The sequence below is a fragment of the Falco punctatus genome, assembly GCF_963210335.1.
Source record: "Falco punctatus genome assembly, chromosome: 7".
NCBI lineage: Eukaryota > Metazoa > Chordata > Aves > Falconiformes > Falconidae > Falco > Falco punctatus.
The window spans coordinates 50812649-50834470 of NC_137587.1; the positions used below are offsets into that span (position 1 = coordinate 50812649).

At 40.9% G+C, this 21822-nt stretch overlaps 1 protein-coding gene across 4 annotated transcripts in view; it reads right to left on the bottom strand.

Moving 5' to 3' along the window:
* Positions 1-21822, bottom strand: part of RAB8B (RAB8B, member RAS oncogene family) — a 31245-nt gene that overhangs the window by 8013 nt on the left and 1410 nt on the right. For all 4 annotated transcript variants that reach the window (XR_013929491.1, XM_080395655.1, XM_080395656.1 and 1 more), the window contains exons 2-6: positions 6220-6280; positions 4984-5044; positions 3530-3607; positions 2377-2466; positions 1545-1610 (exon numbers count right to left, since the gene is read on the bottom strand). Coding sequence is in view for 3 of the 4 variants with exons in the window: in XM_080395655.1 (XP_080251781.1) it covers positions 1545-1610; positions 2377-2466; positions 3530-3607; positions 4984-5044; positions 6220-6280 (356 nt within the window). In the remaining variant the exon portion in view is untranslated. The remainder of the gene's footprint in view (positions 1-1544; positions 1611-2376; positions 2467-3529; positions 3608-4983; positions 5045-6219; positions 6281-21822) is intronic.

Below are 21822 nucleotides of genomic sequence, written 5' to 3' on the forward strand. Positions count from 1 at the left end.
ACCCGAGGACAGCTCCAGAATGTAAAAAACTGTAAACGTTTCCCCTCTCATTGTGTTTGGAATATATCCAGAGAGACACTCATTTAATGCAAATAAATCACAACAAATAAATGAAATCACTTCTGATCACAGGAATACAGAATAACATGATTGTGTCATTTCCCACAAGTTCAACATTTGGTAGAAAGATGACTAAATCGTTACTTGTTGAATGCCCGTACCAGCTGCAATTTTTAATACTTTCTTCACTAATCATGTGACAATTTTTTTTTAAAAAAAATCACATAGCGAAGTCGTTTGGAGCGAGCACACACTAATGTACATGTCATGACCCACAGGAGTTAAAATGAAATTGCAGGACATGCCATGAAAGAGCAAGTCAACTATCTGGAGAAATTATTGAAGATAGGTGCTTTCTATACAGAGAATACTGCTATCCACCACTGGTATTAGCTGCTCATGTTCACACTTCCACTATCTGCTGCAAGAATCATAACGACACTGTGATCAGGTCCAGCACTACCCCAGATGCAGCACAATGCAACTAAGTCCGCTCTAGCTATACTGTACAACCATCATCCTGCAATCAGAAGAAGAACGCTTGTCTGGCATGGCATCAGTCATGTGATTTTAAAGTAACGATCTCTTCAGTTTCTAGTTAATTTGTTGGCTGCATGATCTGAATTAAGTATGCGTTTGGAGGACTTTTAAAAGGTATCCCAACAATACATGCGGAAAGGCTTTTAGATGATTAGGTACAGGAACAACATATAAGAACAAGTCTGCCTTATCTGAATAAATGAATCTTAATGTAACTGCCTTTTGCTATCATCTTATTGTCTTGTCCACGCTCCTTTTCATAGCGTTAAGATCCTCCCCCCACCTCTCTGAGATGACAAGAGTGATTCATGGTAAGATAGACTGGAGCTGAGCCACGCTTCCTTCCGATTCTCCTTCCTTATGCTCTCATAAATAGGAATCTCATGTTTTTAGCATAAAATTCATTTACAGGAAAACAGATTGCAAGTCTATAGATAGCATTACAAGCCTTCTTCCTCCTCTAACATCAGCTTATGGCAGTCAGTCTGTGCTGGTGTTCCAGGTTAACAAACAAATCTTCAGTCTCATCCGCACAGCACCCTTTAAGTAGTAACCTGAAGGCTCCTTGACACAGTAGCTTGTTATTCTGAAAGTAAAGAATCTGGAATCCAATTTCCTGCACAAAGCATTGCTCTAAAATTACTTCTATTCCTGTCCAAAAGCACTGCAATTTAAGTAGCTAGGCACAGAAGTCTAAAGCAACTGTTTGCTACAGTAACAGCAAACTGCTCTTAACACCGGTTTAGAACACAATTCCAGACACTACCAGAATACAAGAAATGCTGGATTTTACAGCAGCTCTCTGAATACAACAAGAGTGGTGACTCAGGAGCACAGTTAGGACTTCAGGTCCCAGATCAGGTCAGAAAGCCCTGCAGATCATGAAACACGCCATCATAGTAGCAGCTCAAGAAACACACCTAAGCATAATGCCCATCACTTACCTCTTCCACATTTATGCTGGATTTTGCACTTGTCTCCAAAAATTTGATTCCATAATCAATTGCTAACTAGAAGAGAGGTTAAAGTTTTTCAGTGTTTTTGAAGTTCCTTTGTAAAAGAAACATTTTACATAGGTTCATAACAGAATTAATGCTGTATACTGTAGCAATTTTCAAAAACAAACCCATCGAGTTACTGGACAATTAGGCAAACCGTTAGAACAGGTCATACCCTCATGTGAACCTCAAAATCAACAAAGAGATTAATTTCTTACAAAAAGACTTAATTAGGACCTAAAAGAACATTAAGTTACAATCTTCACTGATACAGATTTACAGACACAGGTAACTACCATCATCTCGTAAATGGTGTTACAAGCAACTACACTACTTAGCTGTGTACATAACAGATTATATAGTATTCTTACTTGCTTGTTTCTTCTGCAGAACAACTAGTTACTTCAGCTTTAATAACAGTACTTATGAAAAGAGCAAGTAACCACCATGGTGAAACAAGTACAATAAGGTCAAACTATATACAAAGCTTTATACTGAGATGTAGAATATCTCACGCTCGCTATAGCAAAGGTCAGTGTTCTTTACAGGATCTTCCCTTCAGGACAATAGTGCCATTAGGTTTATTGAAACCTGAAGACAGTCAAGTGTTATTTAAAAATCAAAAAACCCAAGCCTGGCATCCTATAATACATAGAAGTATCTAAAACAAGAGGTTTGAGGCCCATTACCTCTCATGTGCTTAAAACATACCAAACCCCCAGCAGCGAAAATCCTAAGAAAAGCAGGCTCTTAATTAAGTTGATTCACCAAAGCTTACCTTCTCCCCTTTTTCTTTTGAAACTTGTCTTTTTTCATTCATATCACATTTGTTACCCAGGATCATTCTTTCCACATCTGAAGAGGCATGCTGAAAGAAGAAAAAGTAATCTCTCGCAAACCAAGTGCATCATTATTTAAAAGAGGTTACGTGTCATACTCATCTACAAATGAGTATTTTCTTTTTTAAAACTTGTCTACTGTGAATGCATTTCTGGCAAGGAGACTGACTTTCGAAACAAGCAATTTAATATTTAAACCAGGCTGGAATAAATACTCCTAGATTAAATTTGCTGGAGTATTATTACAGATCAAAACAGTACTATGAGCTCTGTACCAGGCTGCTCACACACACTGGCATTCAGTTGTTCTGGAAATGTAACAGTACACACTTCCAAGTGGTGCATGGACACCTAGGGTATTGGGCTGGAGTATTATTATGTGATACATTTGCATTTTTAAAACAGGTTATTAACAAAATACTTTTAAAGTAATAATCAATTCAGCAAGAGAACTTTCTAGCCCAGTCACTATTGAATCAAATTGGTCACTAATACGGAATTTTGTGTAAGAGCCAAAGAACAATACTAAAGAAAAGCCCACAGATTCTATGTTTAAGGGAAAACAACAAGTAAGATTCTGTTATCTAACTACAGCTTCACTAAAATTAAGGTTTCTTCTCTAACTTCACAATGACCTATCCCTACTTGACAGCACATCCCACTAAATAGCTTACAGTAAGTCAGCAGGAAGGAAGCTTACCCAAGACCAAATGAAAAGGTCAGAAACCTCTAGTCGGACACACACACAACACAGTAACAACTGAAATGAGACAGATTTGTCATCATCTCAGTGAAAGGTAGACACCCTGAGATCTTGCTCCTTCCCATTCCTTAGACACACCCAAAAGCAAAAAAGAATACAAGCCATATAGTAAGAGCAGTTTTGACATGCTTTATGCTTACTTTCTACCTTCTACCCCTAGATGAACAATAATGAATATTCTCATCATCGATAACCACTGTTGCATTCACTGCACGGTCTAATTTGGCCATATATGTTGGCTACTAAAATGAAAGCAAATAATTACTTATTATTTGTCCCAGGGAAATCATAAGATGGAACAAGTAAGAAGTACTTTCCAAAGCACCTACCTCCTCTATGTTTCTTATCCAGTTTTTTATGTTGTCAAAAGACTTCTCATTTGTGATGTCATACACCAGCATAATTCCCTAAATAAAAGTAAGAAAATCTCATTAGATGAGCTAGCACTACTGGTTGAGTTTCAACATATGTTGTTGGTTTGAGTATACTTGCAAGAAATTCAACATACAACTTACACACCTAGAATCCTTTCTCAAAGCATTATGCCATTGCTGAGAATTTACCCAAAATATTACTATTTAACAACTTTTGGCACTGTTAAGAGGTCAAACACACCTCCTATATGAAGTTTTAAATTATTAGGCTACAGTCAGGAAAAGTTTAGAAATTCTACTACAACAGCAACCAAGACACTACTGTTAAAGCAAAATTTAGAAGCAGCAGCTTTAAGCAGTCAAAGATGACAAACCTGTGAGATCCAGTCTGCTGGGGCCAGTAGATACTTACAGCAAAGCTGGCACCAGGTGCTCTCCCAGAAGCTTTAGCTCTTTCAGACAGTTAGGTACGTATACTAGTGTGAGCTCTCAACAATTAGCAAAGCATGGGAAACCACACAACAGCTGCATTAAGGACAGATTGCCAGGTTCACCTCCATTCCTTATTGCCTTTCCAGTCATTCCTCGGAGGACAAAGAAAAGTCCTTGGCCGTGGACTGGGAGGTGGGGAGAAGACCATGTCACTGCCATAGCCTGTTTAAATACTAGAAGCTCTAACACAGAGCCACAACCATTACTATTTCTCCCCATCTGTATTCCGTAATAGTGAAATTACTTGGACCCACAGCCAGCCTATGAATGTTACCAATCTGTTCATACAAAGCAGTTAGAACACGCAGCAGCAGCAATAGCTAGTCATCAGCAAGAAATTAAGTGTCCCAACATAAAGTACCTCCAATCACAGCATTAAGAATGCATTACAAGCAGTTGTAACACAAAGAGTACAGGCTCCAAGTCAGTTAATTGACCCCAAGTCATTCTTAATGGAGGAAAAGGTAACAGTAGCTTTAATAAGTGACTGTGCTTCTAGCCCAGATTCTGCATTCTCTACTGTCTGGAAAAGCAATTCAGTCAAATCACTTTTAATATTAAAATAATGCATTTTCAGACATTTCAAATGTTTAAAGAGGTTGATTGCATTAAAAAAACCCTGCCTGATTACAGCTGGGCAGCTTAACTTACTATAATCTGCCAAAATTTTAATTAAAGAAGACAATAGGACTTGAAGTTTCATCACAAAGACAGGACTAGACAAAGTACCAGCAGGTTTAAAAAAAGAAAAACAGAGAAAACACCACAAAACAAAAAAAACCCAAATCCAACAGTTGTGGCATCTCAAGCCACAATTACCTACTCCTCCAGCTGAAGACTTAACATGACATAACCTCAAGAGCAGCAAACCAGTTACGCTAGTTGTGCCTAGCTTTTTGTGAAGTGAGAGCACTCACCATGGCTCCTCTGTAGTAAGCCGTTGTGATCGTGCGGAATCTCTCCTGGCCTGCTGTATCCCTAAAATTCAGTGAAAACAAGTATTTGTTGGAGGTGATCTTTACAACCTTCTGTACTTAGACATGTCTTGTTAAACAGAGTAACAACATATTGATACTCCCTCATTAAGAAAAAATACCATTTAGAAGCTGTTTGCACAAGTTTCTCCAGCCCTCAACACCTTCCTCACCCCCAAGCGATCCTACTTACATCAGTGGTTATAGCAGCACCATAAATACGGCACAAAAGCATTTAAATTTTCATGCAAGCAATAACACTCATTACTACACAGCCTTCCCTAGAATAACTAAGAGAGGCAGCTCTGATGCATCCCAGTCCTGCACGAAACAAAACCCAAAACATGCCACAGTAGAGTATTTCAGGATAGTGCATTTTCACGTACAGTTAGCATTAAAATCCGCCACTACACGTTCGGGTGCTGGTATTTTATCCTAGATGACTTCAAAGCAATATCTGTGAGTGAACAGGAGGACCAAAGTGTTTGGCTACTAGTCACACCTAGGGTTGCTGAACCTCAAAGGCCTGACAAAACATAGCTTTCTGCCTTAAATTCCACAGAAAATTTGTACCCACCACTCCTGGCACTTTGCTTCCTCAGTCACAAGAACTGTGGCTCACATGCAAGTATCACAACTATCTTTGCTAGAACTTGAGAAATCAGCAGGAATCTTACATTCACCAGGAGCATTTTAAGAGTTTGGCATGTGTAATAAATAATGCTACTCCAAAACTACTCATCTGCTGCTATCAGGAGGCTCGGTCTCTGCTAACCCACCAGGCAAGCAGTGGGAGTACTATCACTAACCTGTGCCTCCGAGTAAAATTAGACATCAAAGTACCAGAGGACATCACATTTTATTAGATTGCACATTTTAGTTTACAGCTATGGAGTTAATGCTTCTCTTCCCCATGGAATAGCTAAACGCACATTTAAGAGGACAGCTTTTGATAAAATGGGAAGTTGCTCTCATGTTGCATTTGAACGGGCCGTTTCCTGTGCTACTAAAGCAGAACCACCCCAAGAGCAAGCCAGAAGCATGCATAAACTTCATGGGCAGCCAATGAATAAAAGGTATGAAACTTCTGGCACACCCAGGCTCAAAAGCTATGAAGTATTCCTGCTCAAAGATAATTCAATACTCACTGAAAACTTCAAATTACTTTGGAATACTTACCATATTTGTAGCTTGATTTTCTTTCCATCTAATTCTATTGTTCTGATCTTAAAGTCGATTCCTGCCAGAGAAAGAGATACTCTTAAGTTTTGCAATAAATGAAAAGGAAGTGTTCAGTTTCCTTTTGACAATTCGGTAAGAGCAAACTTAGGTAAAAGAATTACTCCAAAGCTGTCATTTCTCCCAAACACTAGGAAGCACTGAGGATGCACAAAGGTTTTCAGCTGCATCCAACATGTGACGGATAAATTACTCTGCACAATGAAAACTGACCCAGTTTGGACTCACTGCCAGAGTTAGTCAAAATTACGAGGAAGATTTCATCTCAAAATTCTTCCATTTTACACCAATAAAGTCATTGGTTTGAATGTATATTTTTCTCAGCTTTTGAGTAGCCCCTGCAGTTCAAGTCAACTCCCTAGAAACTGCTGGCTCCAAGGAAAAATATACATACTATGACCCCTTTAGTTCCTTCCTAAAGCTGGCATCTGATTTTTATGATCGGACATCACAGTAAATGGTAAAGCATCACAGGAAATAAAAGCTATACAGATAATTACTGAAAGTGGCTGAAGTAGATAATGCATGGGACTTTTTCAACAGTGTTTAGGAGTAGTAAGATTTGCTAGGAAGCTCCAAAATGTATCGAGAAAACACTTCCTTCCCCCCCTTACACTCCCACAGGGTATCCCACCAGTTTCTGAGATTGATTCCGAACACAGATGTTAAACCAGGGGGGGGGAGAAAAAAAAATTAATTCAGAAGGGCTTAATAATGTCTTTTAAGGTTTAAAGGGATCAAATGGACCTATGAATCAAAGCCAAGATTTCCAGACTAGCCTTTTCCCTGGACTACATGAACTTCCACGTCTCTAAAGCTATACTATAATATAACTCAAAGTGAGAGTGCTCGAGTCCCACATTTTTTAATCCCAGGACAGCCATCCCCTGTGTACTCCCGCAACTAATCTGCTTTGAAACCAATGGCCTATTTTTTCTTCACTGAATCTTAAACAGTTACTTAATATTTAGTCAGTTTGTAAAAGATTGGGGGTGGATGGGTAGGTTCTTTTATTTTTTTAATCTCTTCTGATTAATTTAAGTGACAATTATCAAGAGCATCTGAACTGGATGGAAGAATGCTGATTCTAGCTTTAAGAATTCATCTATCACTTACAGGAAGCTACGGGATGTTTTTAATGTACTACAGTAGCATTTGAATATGAAATATGGACATTCATTAACTATTTGATTTCATTCTTCTCACATGCAAAATTAATATTTTAATATACCAAAAATACCAAGTTTCAGCTACTTAATCTCGATGTGCTATGGATACATAGTTTAGCCCATTAGAATACAAATTAAGAGCAGAAATATCACACCAGCACTTCTAACAGCATATGAAATTAATTGCATGAATTTAAAATACCATGACTACTGCTACAATTAAAATTTCCCAAGATTCACTAGTAGATTTACAGGCAAAAAGACACTTCCATTAATTTGCATTCTTCTAAAAATGACACAAGAATGATGTGTACTTTTAAAAAATCCTTATTATCTGTAACAGAAGTTTGGCAAGTGTTTCCATTTTACATTCGATAGGATTTTGTGTCTCCCTTGTTGGAAAGATTTTTCTCCTAACTACGTGCAACCCGCTGCAATCACAGGTAATTGTATTCAGGTCTGAAAACAAATAACCTTTGATCTGCATAGATTTTCTGTTGGCCTCAAAGGTCATGAAGCATGAACACAATCCCCTTTCCGGAAAAATTTGTATCATGGACAACCAGTTTTAAAAGCTCCTTTGTGTCTAGGCCTGAAGTCTTAGAATTAAGTTCAACAACTATGGGGAAAACTAGGTTGGGAGCCTACTGTAGCTCCAAGAGAATTCTGTATGTCTTGTCACTGGCTGAAGCCGAGACCCCCCAGCAGGAACAGGGACAGACCCCCACGGGACGGTTTTCTGAGGCAGCAAGCTCACGCTGCGGCCAGCTATGTGTGCACACCAACTCACGCCTTGCACCGACGGGTTTCTCGTGGTTAGTCATTCCTCTCACAGCGCCAAAATGACTGATGCAACCATTCCTTTGATCACTTGTAAAACTCGGGATCTACACAAAAAACAGCTTTTCAGAACTTCAGGTTTCTAGTAGGAACCTCACCAAAATTTTTGAATAAAGATGAACTTCAAAGCTGAAAGAGGAATATGAAAGGGAAGGCCCCAAGCGCCTCTGTTATGATACTAAGAAGCTTAACACATGCAGCTGCGACTTTTCTGAGACTAAAATGGACTAGAAACTGGCGCTGCTTTTGTTCTTTCGCTTCAGCGCCAGGAAGCGGTGAGCTGCAAACGTTGGTAGCACAAGCAGGGTGACACGGCTACCGCTTCCTGCCAGGCACGGGCACCGCCACGTACCGACTGTCTCGGGTGCAGTTAAATTGAAATTACGCCATGTAAAACATTAATGACTATAGCATTTCAAAAGTAATTATTGACAGAAAGCTCCCCTTGTCAATGAATTCTTATTTTGCACAGTCACACACTGGGATACAGGAGTTTGAAAAGGTACTTGGCTCCAACAAAAAAGGGTCATTTGCAAATCAGAAAGCTTGAGTGCAAAGTATCACATGGCTTTCATGGTTTTAAAATGCCACATGTGACACTGTTCTTTCCAGTAGGGAAAAAAAAGCCCAGAAACATTTGATGTCCAACCAAAGATAAGTTTTGGAAGCTTTTAGGAAATACAGACCCAGATTAACTCGTAGAATAGAACGGCTAACAGGAAAATTGCTTTTAACTGCTACAGCAGAGCTGCCACACAAACGTCTGAGACACAGCTGTCCACCTAGCAACTCGGTACGTATTAGATAGTGATATAAAAACATCTGTTGCAGGAATCACACACTTGCAGCCTGCAAGGATGAGGCTGAGACCCAGACTGTGCATTGGTTAGGACTGTAATTGCTTTCATCTCCCTTGCAGCACCGGGGAAAAAGCAGCTGAGAGTTTCTTGTCCTTCAAACCCCTTGCTAACTATAGGGCAGGGATGCACCTTCCCTCCTCACTTTACTGAGTATTTTCTCCCATAGGTCCCAAACTGCCAAAGAATACACTGAGCGGAGAAATCTGCACACCAAGAAAAAAGGCAGTGCCACTAGCGCACACAGACTTGCACAAGACCCCATGAGAGCTGCATGCTGCCCTATTTACCTGGGAGCGCTACGCAAAGCCAAGAAAGCCCACCAGCTCGGGCACACCCCTGCCCAACAGCACAAAGCCAAGCAGCAGAGGCCAGGGAGGCTGGCCCCACCTGGGCCTCTTCCGATTTAAGCCAAGAAGTCATGTTCATCTTATACACCAAAAGCTCTTCTGCTACTACTACTTCTTCTTCTACTGCTCCGCTCCCTAGCTACACATTCCTGCTTGTTCCTGCCAGCCGAGGCAGATTTTACCCATAATTATGCTGTAATGCAATCATTTTCAAGAGACATTTGGAAATGTTCCAGAGAGCTGCATTACAATACTAAATATACAGGCCTGCCCAGCTGTGCATGCTAAGTAGTTCCTTTTCCAGCTTTAGTACCAATGGTTTTCCGCTACAAACCGTAACAAAACCAGCCTGACAATTCTTACAGGAACGGAAGAACAAACTGAACAGAGGTGCTGAAACACTTTATTTTGCTACTTCAGTTTTTTGAACAGCAGCTTACTCTCAAGGCATCGCTGTTACTCTTTTGTTCTCCCCTCACCCGTGATTTTACTCCTGTAGCCACCAGCACCAGTGTCTCAGGTTCTTCAGTGCGACAGAATCTGTTTCAGTGAGGCCTCCGCTACAGCTCTTCCCTACACAGTACCTGGGTTTGGACTTACAGATTGCCTTGTTTCTTCTTTGAAACCAGCCTTCTGTTACAGAAAATGCTGCGGCACAAAGACACAAACCGAAGTGTTCCAGCTGGAGCACAACCGTACCAGCAACCGCTTCCTGAAGGTAAAGGTTTCGCTGGCTTTCAGTCTGCTCAGCAAGAGGGTACTGCAAGGGCCACGTTCTCAAATAATACAAGTAGTGAAAGACAGAAAAGACAGGCCTGCATGTTAATGTTAAAAAAACGACAACCATTGAGCACCCACTGTCAAGCAAATATTACAGTTCCTAATATTTAGCTGTAGTGCACAGTTAACCAGTATTGTAAGTTAATTTTTCATGTGGTTCAACGTTAGCTTGCAGCAGCTGGACCTTACATATAAGAATGCTGTATGAACAGATGACAATTCCTGTTGATTTTAACTCATTGATTTAACAGGTTTCTCATTTCACTAAGTTCATGGAGTCGGTGCATTTGATAATATTCTTCTGGTGCAGCTGTGGCAAAAAATCAGCCAGGAAATTACCCCTTTCAGGATGCAAATAAGTGCCAATCTCTGACACCATACACTAGCCTGTATAACTTCCACAGTAGAGTATTTTTCCATCTCTGTCAAAGTAATACTTTATTTAAAAAAAGAAAAAAAAAAGTACTAAATGTACTACCATTTTAAATGGTCTAGTTGTTTTTTTGGTTGCTTTCTTTTTTTTTTTTTCAATATATAAGCCAAGGTAATTTTAAAAGGTGATTAAACACCAAAAACTGGCAAAGAAGCTGCGAGAAAGTAATACCTGATTTGCTTGCTAGAAAGGGTCTCATTTCAGACCCATTTAACAAAGAATGTAAAAGATGCACCACAATATCAGATCTTGCTTATCAAACTAAAAATTAAGAGATTGTTTGGTATGACCTCCAGGTAATAAAACCTCCACCCTCAAAGAAGTTATCTTCCTACCTATCTAAATCTTACCTTAGCCTTTTGAAGTAAGAATGGAAGAAGTAAAATCAAATGGAAACAAAAGATTTTTCCAATGGTATTTCCTGATAAACAGAAACTTTGCAACACTTATCACCATTGTACACAGATCACAATAAAAAGGAATTAATTACAAGATGGGGAAAGGAGTCAAGGTACAGAGTCTCGGTACCCTTTGGAGCAACACAGCACCAGAACAACTGGAATTTACACATCAGTTCAATCCTGATGTGTTTGTATGTGGGGTTGTAGGGGGGTTGATTTTTTTTCAGTGGACAGAGCTGGAGAGGAAGAAAATTTTCTATCTTCTTTACTGCAAGACACAACATGCAACAGACTTCAAGATACACAGAAGGAAAGGAAAACATTTTCCTGCAGTCGCTCAAGAGTTTGAGCTGACTTAAAAGCAACCTAGAAATGAGCAAGCAGATTTGTAACCTACCTTCAAAAAAAGGAAGTGAGGAGAGACACATGACTGAAAAAAATCAATGTGCTTCACCTTCAGTTTGCAGAATTCTGGGAGAGAATTACTTGGAAAATACTTCTCCCTGCAGGCCTCGCTTCTTGTGCACAGCAAGTGACTAAGCTGCACAGAGGAACATCACTAGCAAGCAGTGACTTACAGTAACTTGCATAGTATAGCTGCAACCGCCGGCATCGCCCTGCTGAGGCTCCAAAGGCTGGGTTTGAATTTGAGAGAGCCGCCCCAAGCCTGTAATCTCCAAGATACTGCAACAGTACATGTTTCAGACCCAGCTTCTGCTAGTGCATTTGCTTTTCACTGTATTTTGAAGAGCTGTAAGCAACAGGTACTGAAGGACACACCTCACTCACCGAGAGATGGACACACAGATAGCTGCACCGATGACACACATGAGCTTTGTGTGGACACACATGAACAGAGCTGATAAGTTTCAGCACCTTCCATGCTGATTCCAAGCACAGAAAGACCAACAGGACAACACTCTCCCAGAAACCTGTTCCTGTCCATATGCATCCAACAGCTGAGAGATGTCAATTTTTTCCCACTGATTTTCTCCACAAGCTTAGTCAGCGGTTACTAGTTTTTTATTCTCAGCAGCAGATATTGCAGGATTTGGATTAAATATACAATTATTTTTTGAATGTGTTTTTAAGGGAATATTGTCTTGCACTACATCAGTACACTGTCTCCATCCATAAAGGCAGATAAATGAAGCCTCAGAAATTTGCTTTTGTATTAGATCTTCCTTGAAGGTTTTCAGTAAACATTAAGAAATGACCAAGTAGGAAAAAAGGTCAGTGTAAAAGGCAGGGTGGGGAACACTTGCAACACACCAGTGTGTCATACAGCCTCATGCAAAAGAACAAAGTCTAATCATTTTGAACTTGAACGTTTGGCTTTAGTCCCTAGTAACATCTGCAAGGCATTTTCAGACGATCTCAGCAATGTCTTGTATCACTATGTAAATTAAAGACACAGTAGTCTTTTATTGCGACCATTCAAAAATACAGCAGATTAACATGAAGCCACACAGCAGGGTGAAGTCAACACTTTTAAATAAGTTGTAAGATTTTACAATTACACACAAGCACAACCTGTTTTATTCATCCTTTCACAACTTAATGAGACAAAGCTGTATTCTATTCCTTTTGGACAGCCCGTAACTACTAAATTCAGAGTGGGCTGAAGAGGCTCCTTCAGGTTAACTGGCCTTTCTTCATCTTACTATTCGTCCATACAACTAATCTAATACCCGCATCTACACAGCGATACACAAGCAGCATCTTGCACCTTGAAAAGATACAGTAAAGGTTCTTAAAGTTTAAACACACTACACTGGTGAAATAAATACCTGCAAATGGCTAAAGTTGGTAGGCCAACAAAGAACACAAGTGCCATGTGTGTATGTAACATCAGGCAGTTTCCTGCGCACAAGACCTTGAAACCTGCTACCAAGATCAGACCAATACTGACAATGCTAAGCAAGCTGCCACCTCCTGCAGCACACGGCTCCTCGGCTACAGTACAGCTACCACGCTGAGCTTCCCTTCTTAAAATAAACTACTTACTATTTAAAAGACAACAAGCAGTTCGGAATACAACTTATAATCATCGGAATTATAGTGAACTCTGCTCTGCCCTGGTGAGGCCACAGCTGGAGCACCGTGTCCAGTGCTGGGCTTCCCAGTTCAAGAGACTGGGAATTGCTGGAGAGGGGCCGGGGAGGGCCATGAAGATGATGAGGGAATGGAGCATCTCCCTGATGAGGAAGGGCTGAGGCAGCCGGGCCTGCCCAGCCTGGAGAAGGCTGAGAGGGATCTTACCAACGTCTGCAAGTATCTTCAGGGCAAGAGTCAGGCGGCTGGGGCCAGGCTCTGTTCAGTGGTGCCCAGCAGCAGGGCAGGGGGCAGCGGGCACAAACTGGGACACAGGCAGCTCCATCTGAACGTGAGGAAGAACTTCTTTACTCCGAGGGTGACAGAGCCCTGGCACAGGCTGCCTGGAGAGGTCGTGGTGTCTCCTTCTCTGGAGACATTCAAACCCACCTGGACGTGACCCTGTGCAGCCGGCTCTGGGTGACCCTGCTGTAGCAGGGCGTTGGGCTAGATGGTCTCCAGAGCCCCTTTCCAACCCCAACCAGCCTGTGAATTAGACCAGCCTACACCTTGAAACATTCAGGTTTTTGACAGCTTGATAACCTATGGTGTAATCTGACTGTCATACTAAGAGTTGAACCCAGTGCTCTTCAGCCACTTGTTCGTAACTGTGCTCCTATGAGTTCTGCCGTCACCACCGTGCATTACAGTGCTTCAGTCACAACAGCAGAACCTGCAAAGTGAAATTTTCTTTTCAGCATTGTGAAATCAGAATTTACAGATTGCTTTGAGCATGATTTTAAACACAAAAAATACTCAATCCAGATGTAAAGATGATAAAATAACACTTAATACTGCTTGACATGAGTGAAGTTACCAACTGTCACAACAGCCCAACTTCAAAAGTGCTGGGTCCCTGCTGAATGTCTTTTAGCATTTACAACCCAGGTACTACAGCTCTACAAAAGTGCACAGAAATTAAGCTATGTTTACCTCTCACTCTATTTTGAATGTAAAATAAGCTACATTTGGTGGTCACTCCGTTTAATCTAAAAAAATTTTGAAATAGATTAAACTTGCACTACTGATACAGACAGCAAAGTTTGTTTATTTTAAGGATTATTTATAGACTGACTGTCTCTAAGAGGAATGCACTAACTTAGCTGTTTCAAGAACATATTCCTTCTAGGCCAACATGCAACCGGAGAGCAGCAAATGTTAAAATCAGCCAACAGACTGGAGCTGAGGCTACAGTTTCACAGCTAGCTGAACTAACCAGGGTAAGTGCTGCTGCTAAAGAGCCATGACCAAATCCTTTTCTCTCTTGACTACGTTAGCTTTCCTCTGTGTGAGTTCCGCAATTCCGCTTACCACCAGCTGTAACGACAACTGACGGCGTAACTTCAAGAACAGGTACACGTGGTCACAGCTCTCCTCCTCTGAGGAGCAGAGCACAGGCTCTGTTAAACTGACCATTAAATGACAGCCCCAGATAACACAGACCAGAAGGTGGCCCACAGGCAGCGTGCAGGCAGCTCCAGTGTGGATCCCCCACACCAGGACGTCACCGGAGCAGCTGCAGCTCAACGCCAGTACCCAGCTGCTCTGTACTTCCCACCAGCTACGGCTAGATACAGAACAGGAATGGCTGCAGCGCTCTGCCAATGACCCAGCCCCATACTCACTCAACCTGTCATGTAGCAATGGGAGACTTGTGCACGTCATCTACTTTGAAGCTCTTCTTTCCCTCAGGTCTAGGATATGCAGCGTATGGCTTTCTACTGCACATGGAAAACACAAAAATAAGCTTTGCCACATGTTTTAATGGGTAAGAACACCAGATTTTCTCATTTAGAAAGTGGCTTAGGAATACAAATAATTACTCCTTCAGAAGCCCAGTGCTTAATATGAGAAGACACGTGATTAGTCCTTATCAAACACATCATTTAGTGGGTAAGACCAAAAAAGGATAAATACTGAAAATGGAATCCCCCAGAACAGGAAAAGATGATCCTGAATCTCCTGCCTGTAAGTCAGATGTGTTTATAGATGTAGAAAACATAGAAGATGCTGTCTTTAACCATGATAACTAACTGAATACTGACTGCTGTCAGAAAGAAACCTCAAAACCAAAAAAACCCAAAACACATCATCCAACAGTTAGCATCTTAAGCATCCAAAAGGTCGATAAAATGCCTTATTAAAAATTCCTATGTAACCAATGCTACCTTGTCACCACGATTTAAAGTTCATTGTTCACTTTTCACATACTACACTTCAGCTGCGATGATGAAAACAGGCCAAAAGGTTAGGTTTGGTTCTGCTCGGTATTTTTTGGTCCAGGTGACCCTAAATGACTGTCTGGTGAGAAATGGAGATGTCACTTCTTTTTTAAAAAGTCTATTGAAACTTTCAGGGCTACCACTTGATCTGGATGTCTATACTGAACTGGTTACTCAGAGTGAAGAAACAAAGGCCTTGGGGGCCATACCACTGGCTGTTCACAACGGGAGAGCTGCCACGTGAAAAGCAAACATACAGAGGGTCCCGAGATTCACAAAGCAAAGAAAGAGTTGGTAAGTTGTTGATTGCTCAGAGGTAAAAACCCCTTGCACAGTAGCAACAACACACTCTGTATCTTTTGTTCCAGCAGTACCCACGGTAGGTACTGCACACGTACTCCACCAGCTGCAGATTTAAGACAGGTATGGAAGACTCGATGGGAGCAGTTAGTATGTACAGTTAAACACTGTGCTACAGCCCAACAAGTGGGACTGCCAAGCACCTCCTTGAGAGATTCAGGGATACCACGATAGAGGCAGAGAAAAAAAAAAGTTGAATTGGATAATGTTAGACAGAGCAGGCATCAATTACACATGACCACTATAAAGACAGAAGTGATTAAGAGATGAGCAATGATGAAATTTTTTAAACTTTTACAGGAATGCAGGAATACCCCACTCATTAAACAGATGAGACTTCAGAGGGCATGGGCCTGCTAAAATTGGAAGGAACAGTACATCGAATATGTATACCAGCAACATAAAACAAGCATAAAAATGAAAAAAAAAAAAAAAAAAAAAAAAAGCACACATCAGCAATGGCAGTAAGAGACAGCTTTGTAACTGGTAACTCTGGCCAAAAGGATCTTGGTTATCTATGAAGTTCAGAGTATCTCATCCAGGAAGAATTATCTTTGTTAGGGTAAATCATCTAATCTAGGAATTCCAGTTAAGAATCTGAAATACAGTCACGTTTTAGAAACAGGAGTGTAAGGTACCTAGTGAGACAGCAAAATCATGCCAGAAGTCAAAGCAGAAGGTTTATACTTATTGAAGTTATTTTTAAAGATAGCGCTCTCAACAGACTTTGGGAACATCATTTTTATCGGAGGCTTTTTTAAGCCCATGTTTTTACATGGGTGTAAATATGTGAGTTTGGGGTTTTGGTTTTTTTGTTTTGTTTGGGAAGCAAGGGATGTTAAGGGAAGAAGGGCTGCTTTATTTGACTTCTTATGTGAATGATGAAATAGGCCTTTTTTGAAAGGCTTTTTACTACCTAAATTAACAGGCAAAACTTATTCATGAAGGCCATACTCAGCATGTAACAGTTTTCCTACATTATGCAAGGTTCTTTTCATGGCCACTCCACCTCTTTTTTGTGCACTGCATATTCTAAGTACTCCTCCCTAGCCACTTCTGCTAAGCCAGGGACATTCTCCCAGCCAGCAGTTACTCTCACTTACTGTATCTTCCTCCTGCCTTCCACGCCTGGGTTGACACAGATACCTTACTTCAGCTTTAATCCCATCAGAAGTCACAACATACAGACAAGGTATTTTGTCTCAGCAAAGGAAATCTATTTATCTCTGGGAAATGAAAGAAAGGGGGGGTGGGGTGGGCGTGAGCAGGGTATGTGTTCCCTGGCTAGCAGCCACTTCAGCTTTGCCCAATTTCTTAAACTCACCCTGTTCCTCCCGAGCTCCAGATTCGGTGCCAGACTCCTGTTAGTGACCAGTCTGCTTTATGCATTCTTAGATGCTGCCACACACCTACAAAAACGCCACTAACGTTCAGCATCAGGGTAGTTGTTTTTTTCCTCTCTGGTGCCCAAAGCAGTAGTCTGCACAGCAGCAGCAAACCAAATACAAATCATCTTAAACTTGGTCAACTGTTCGCTCTCCCCAGCAGAAGAGAAGTCTTATGAAACATGCAGCACTTTAGCTGCCTTTAAAACTATGTATGATCTGATCAAAAGTGTCATAGCTTGCATTTAAGAGGAAAGCTGACTGCAAACCACAAGATTAAACTGATAATACATGCAATTACTGGTCAAAACCCCTTTAAGACACACTGAATTACATGGCACTGCAACTTGTGTGGGGACAGGAAGCTGCTGACTTTAGTTTTGAGTTGCAAGTCCAGCAACTAAAAGCCTCTGGATCAACTCTGCTTGTACAACAGTCTTAAACAGTGAAACTCCATTGCAGTTACTATTATTCATAGTTTATTCACGTTAGAAAAAGATCAGACCTATTTACTGTATCCATGGTCAGCTTGATGGACTGGGCACTTAAGCTACCATAACATCCAATTAAAAATAAAAAGCAATATAATATCATTTGAATTACAAACACACACCTACTTTCTACCACAAAACATGAAATAAAGCATCCCTACAAATACTGCATGTATTCTTTGTATTCTTCATCACCTGTTATGCATTTCAATTAAATTCTGAATTAAGTCAGTTCAAGATGTTGCAGAACATCTAGGAAATGCTCCCAAAAAAGTAAATTAAAAATTCTCAAACAAAAGCTATGTGTCTTTAATACCTCTCCCAAAGCCTGTATTAATCAATCAATACATTTGTTCCCACATTCATTCAACGTTTGCCTGTGTTAGCTCCGCACTCGAACCAAGGCACAAAAGCAGCTCTAAGCTGCCCTCCTGTCACTCAAACCACCAGATAACACATAACCAAGATAGACCTCCATCTGCCAGTTGGGAACAGGCACAGACCAGTTAGACATCTGCCACACTCCTGAAGAATAACACGCAGCAAGAAAGCTGCAACAGCATTTTTAATAAAAGCCAAGCAATTTCACTTTACATTGCTGGCCTGTTGCAGAATACAGTAGGGTAATGCAGTCTCACTGGCAGACAAAAATCAAAGCCTACGACGTCTTCAGTTACCAGCGAGGCGTTAATATCGAATTTAAGGTCACAAGAGACACAAACTCTAATGCTCTTAATCTATGATGTTTCCAACTACGACACTTTCTGACCACCACCAGGAGAACATCTTGCTGACCACCCACCAGATACTTGAAAACGTAATCACTCTTCCAGTTTGACGTTTACCCCCATTACCCCCATCTTCACTATTCCCATATGGACCCTCTGACCTCCTTCTCGCACTGTCCTGAAGAGTCCCACGTCCCAGACCCCACAAACCTTGAACGTGCACTTCCATTCTGCAGATATGAGTAACGGCACCACCTGAGACACACTAGTCTCAGTCACTTCAAAGTCTTACTTACAATTCATTTATTATAACAGCCATTAATAAAGTACTACTGACAACGCCTTCCTGACTCTTCCCTCCCTTTGCTCATCCATCACTGATGTGTGTTTTCTTCTACAGCTCCTACCATCTGGTGAAGCCCAAAAGCAATTGACTGAATGAGGATCGGGAATGCTGAAGCATAATGGGAGGGTGGGAAAAAACCCAACAAACACACAACCAATCTTTTGTCTACATACAAGGAACCATGGGGACAAAGAGTAGAAATACTCTGTGAGGAAATAATTTTGACTTGAGTAGGCTAAAACAATTTCCATTACACATTACAGACATGGAAATTTCACTGCAAAAGGGAAGTTGATAATTTTGCTTGTCAAAGGTTTTTCATCAAAGTGTTCAAAGGTCAGCGTACACGTGCTTGATTGCTGGAGGAGTGTCCCATTTTGCAAGATGCAGGCTAAGGAAAAGTTACTTCTGTAAAATCAACAAATTGTTTCAACCCTCAGATACAGTACTATCTGGTGTGGGCAACTTCCTGCCAAACGCTGAGAGCGTCTTGAATTAAAAAAAAAAGAAATGCAACAGATTCTATGTCAGTCAGCAAGTCTTTGTATTACAAAGTCAAAAATGCTATCAGCTAAAAGATATAACTTTATTCCCACAGAAACCAGTTTAAACAAAAAGTTGAAAGGAATGCAAAGAATAAGCCTTATTATTTGGAATGATACATGCAATCCAGTTTTACCGGGCAGCACAACTTGAACAGCAAGTTAAGACACTTAGAGACTGCTAAATTAATGCTTCCTATTCTCATACACCGCTCTGAAACTACAAGCAAAATACACACGAGATACTCCAAGATAAGTTTTGCTTTAGGAACTGTTGAAGTGTGAAAAAGAGCTGACTCAACTGCATTCTACTTTCCATATAGAACTGTGCAAAAGCAGAAGTTCCAACTCAGGAAGCAAACTAAACAACATAACTTTAAATAATCCACTCCCATTGTAAAAAAAAGTTTTATCCCGTGCTAACAGTGAAAAGCTGATCCTCACCGGGGCCCACAGCAGCATTACGACTTGTGAGCCCTTCCAGTGATTTTCCAAACGGAGCTAAAGAGCCCCCCATGAAACACCGGACGGTGCAGAAGGCCAAGGCCTGCCTTGCCTAAAGCTGGGAAGGCAGTCTGTGACGGCACGGACCGGGAACGCATCGCTTGGAGCGGCCAAGAGGACCACCCGGCAGAAAGGCTGCTGGCTCACCTCTCGCAACGGACAGCAGGCTCTGCTGGAGGTATGACTACGTCAGGCAGTCAAGACACAGACACAGAGACTCTTGCACGAAGAACCGCCCAAAAAAGAACTTTAAAAGTCTGGTAAGTTATACATATACGTGCACTGCACTTTTATCCTGCTTTCTATGCAACCCCTGGCCACAGGACACCTGACTGGAAGAACTTACTGTTTGAATCCGTACAGCCGTCACCGCAGCGTGACCAAAGCCTCCAGGAGAAACAGCAAGGGACCGTTCACAGACCTTGGAGCAATCCACAAGGCTGTAGCATCACAGGAGCGTTTTGCATAACAGCAAAAGAGAAGGGAATCTGCAAAGCATGGCAGAAGCATGCCGTGCAAGATGACCAAGTAACTACAATTCATTATTGACTTGTTTCTATGATACGAACATTGAGGCCAAATAAAACAAATATTTTATAGTAAAGCAGTATTTCCACATCCCCCCCTACTTCCTTTTTTTTCCTTTTGGAAAGTGTGTCCATCACTCTAGTAACTGAAGTGTCATGGTTTAACCCCGGTTAAACTACTAAACAACAGAAATAGGGAATTATAAGAAAGGTATCTGGTGCTTAGACAGCATGTGGGCCCTTTCATCACAGCAACAAAGTTTGCTTTAATTTCTGGATGTAGACTCTAAGAAAAAAAGTTAAAACAGTTTAAAGTTTAACCTCATATAGTTAAGAAAAACCTCTAAACGACTGCCCTCATTCACAAATAGCATTTATATATGTAAGATTAAACAATAACATTTGACATTCACACACCTCAAGCACATGCCTTCTCAGACTTCAAGCTAAACGAACTCCAATCTCGTTAGGAGAGAGACGGACCAGAGGAGAACTAGGGCATCACTATGGGCACATAATATCGCGTGCACTAATTAAAATCTTTGTGAACTGACAGACACTGTAACAGTAAGTACCATCACATTGCAGATCCCACTTTTTGGAGAACATACAAACAAACCAGCCTGGCAGCTTATACTTCAGGAAGGTTCAGTGTGTTTGGTTAGGGATGCTAATCTGGAGACCTTAAAACTTCAACAAGCAGGAGGGCCTGTTTGGGAAAAGCACTGCATCCCTGCGGCTCCCTCCACGCCGTGGCTGGCTATGCTTTATCAGTCAAGCAAAAAAAAAAAAAAAATCAGAACTGTTAAGAGTGGAATGCTCCTAAGCTCATTAGATATATTAGTTATGATTGTAAAACCGACCACCACGCACTCATAGAGCGGGTGCATCAAAAACAAACAGATTCAATCTACGTGATTGACCTAGAAGTAATACAAGCAATCCATGAGGAAGCCTGAAAAAAAAGAAAAACAACACCAAAGCCCAAGCCTTTTTATTTAAGCATACATCAGCACTTTATGAACAGTTTCACTTTTCCCTGCATTGTCAACTTTCCTGCTTGTAGGTCCTTCGCAAAAAAAAAAAAATAAAAATAAAAGGGACTGGACGGAAAAAATTACAAGGAGGGAAACATAACTGTGCAATCATGAATACAACCTATAAAACCAGAATTATGCCTCAGTTATTAGTAGTAAGTTTCTTCAAGCTGAAGAGCGTTGAAAACAAGACCCTTGTGAAAGCAAGTATAAAGGAAAGGAGTGAGAGCAAATGCAACATTTGCTGAATAAGGTAAGAGAAAACAGCACCACATCCATAATCCCCCAGCCTTCAAAGTGACCGAGTAAAAGAAGTACCAAGCGGCTAAGCAGTTCAAGAAACATCAAGAAAATGGCTGGAAGATGGGCGCACCCATTGACGTTAGCTATCTTTCTAGGAGCATAAAGAAGTATTTTATATTTGGCATGGTTTCTGTGGTTGGGTTTTTTTAAAAAACTATACAGGAATTATTAATG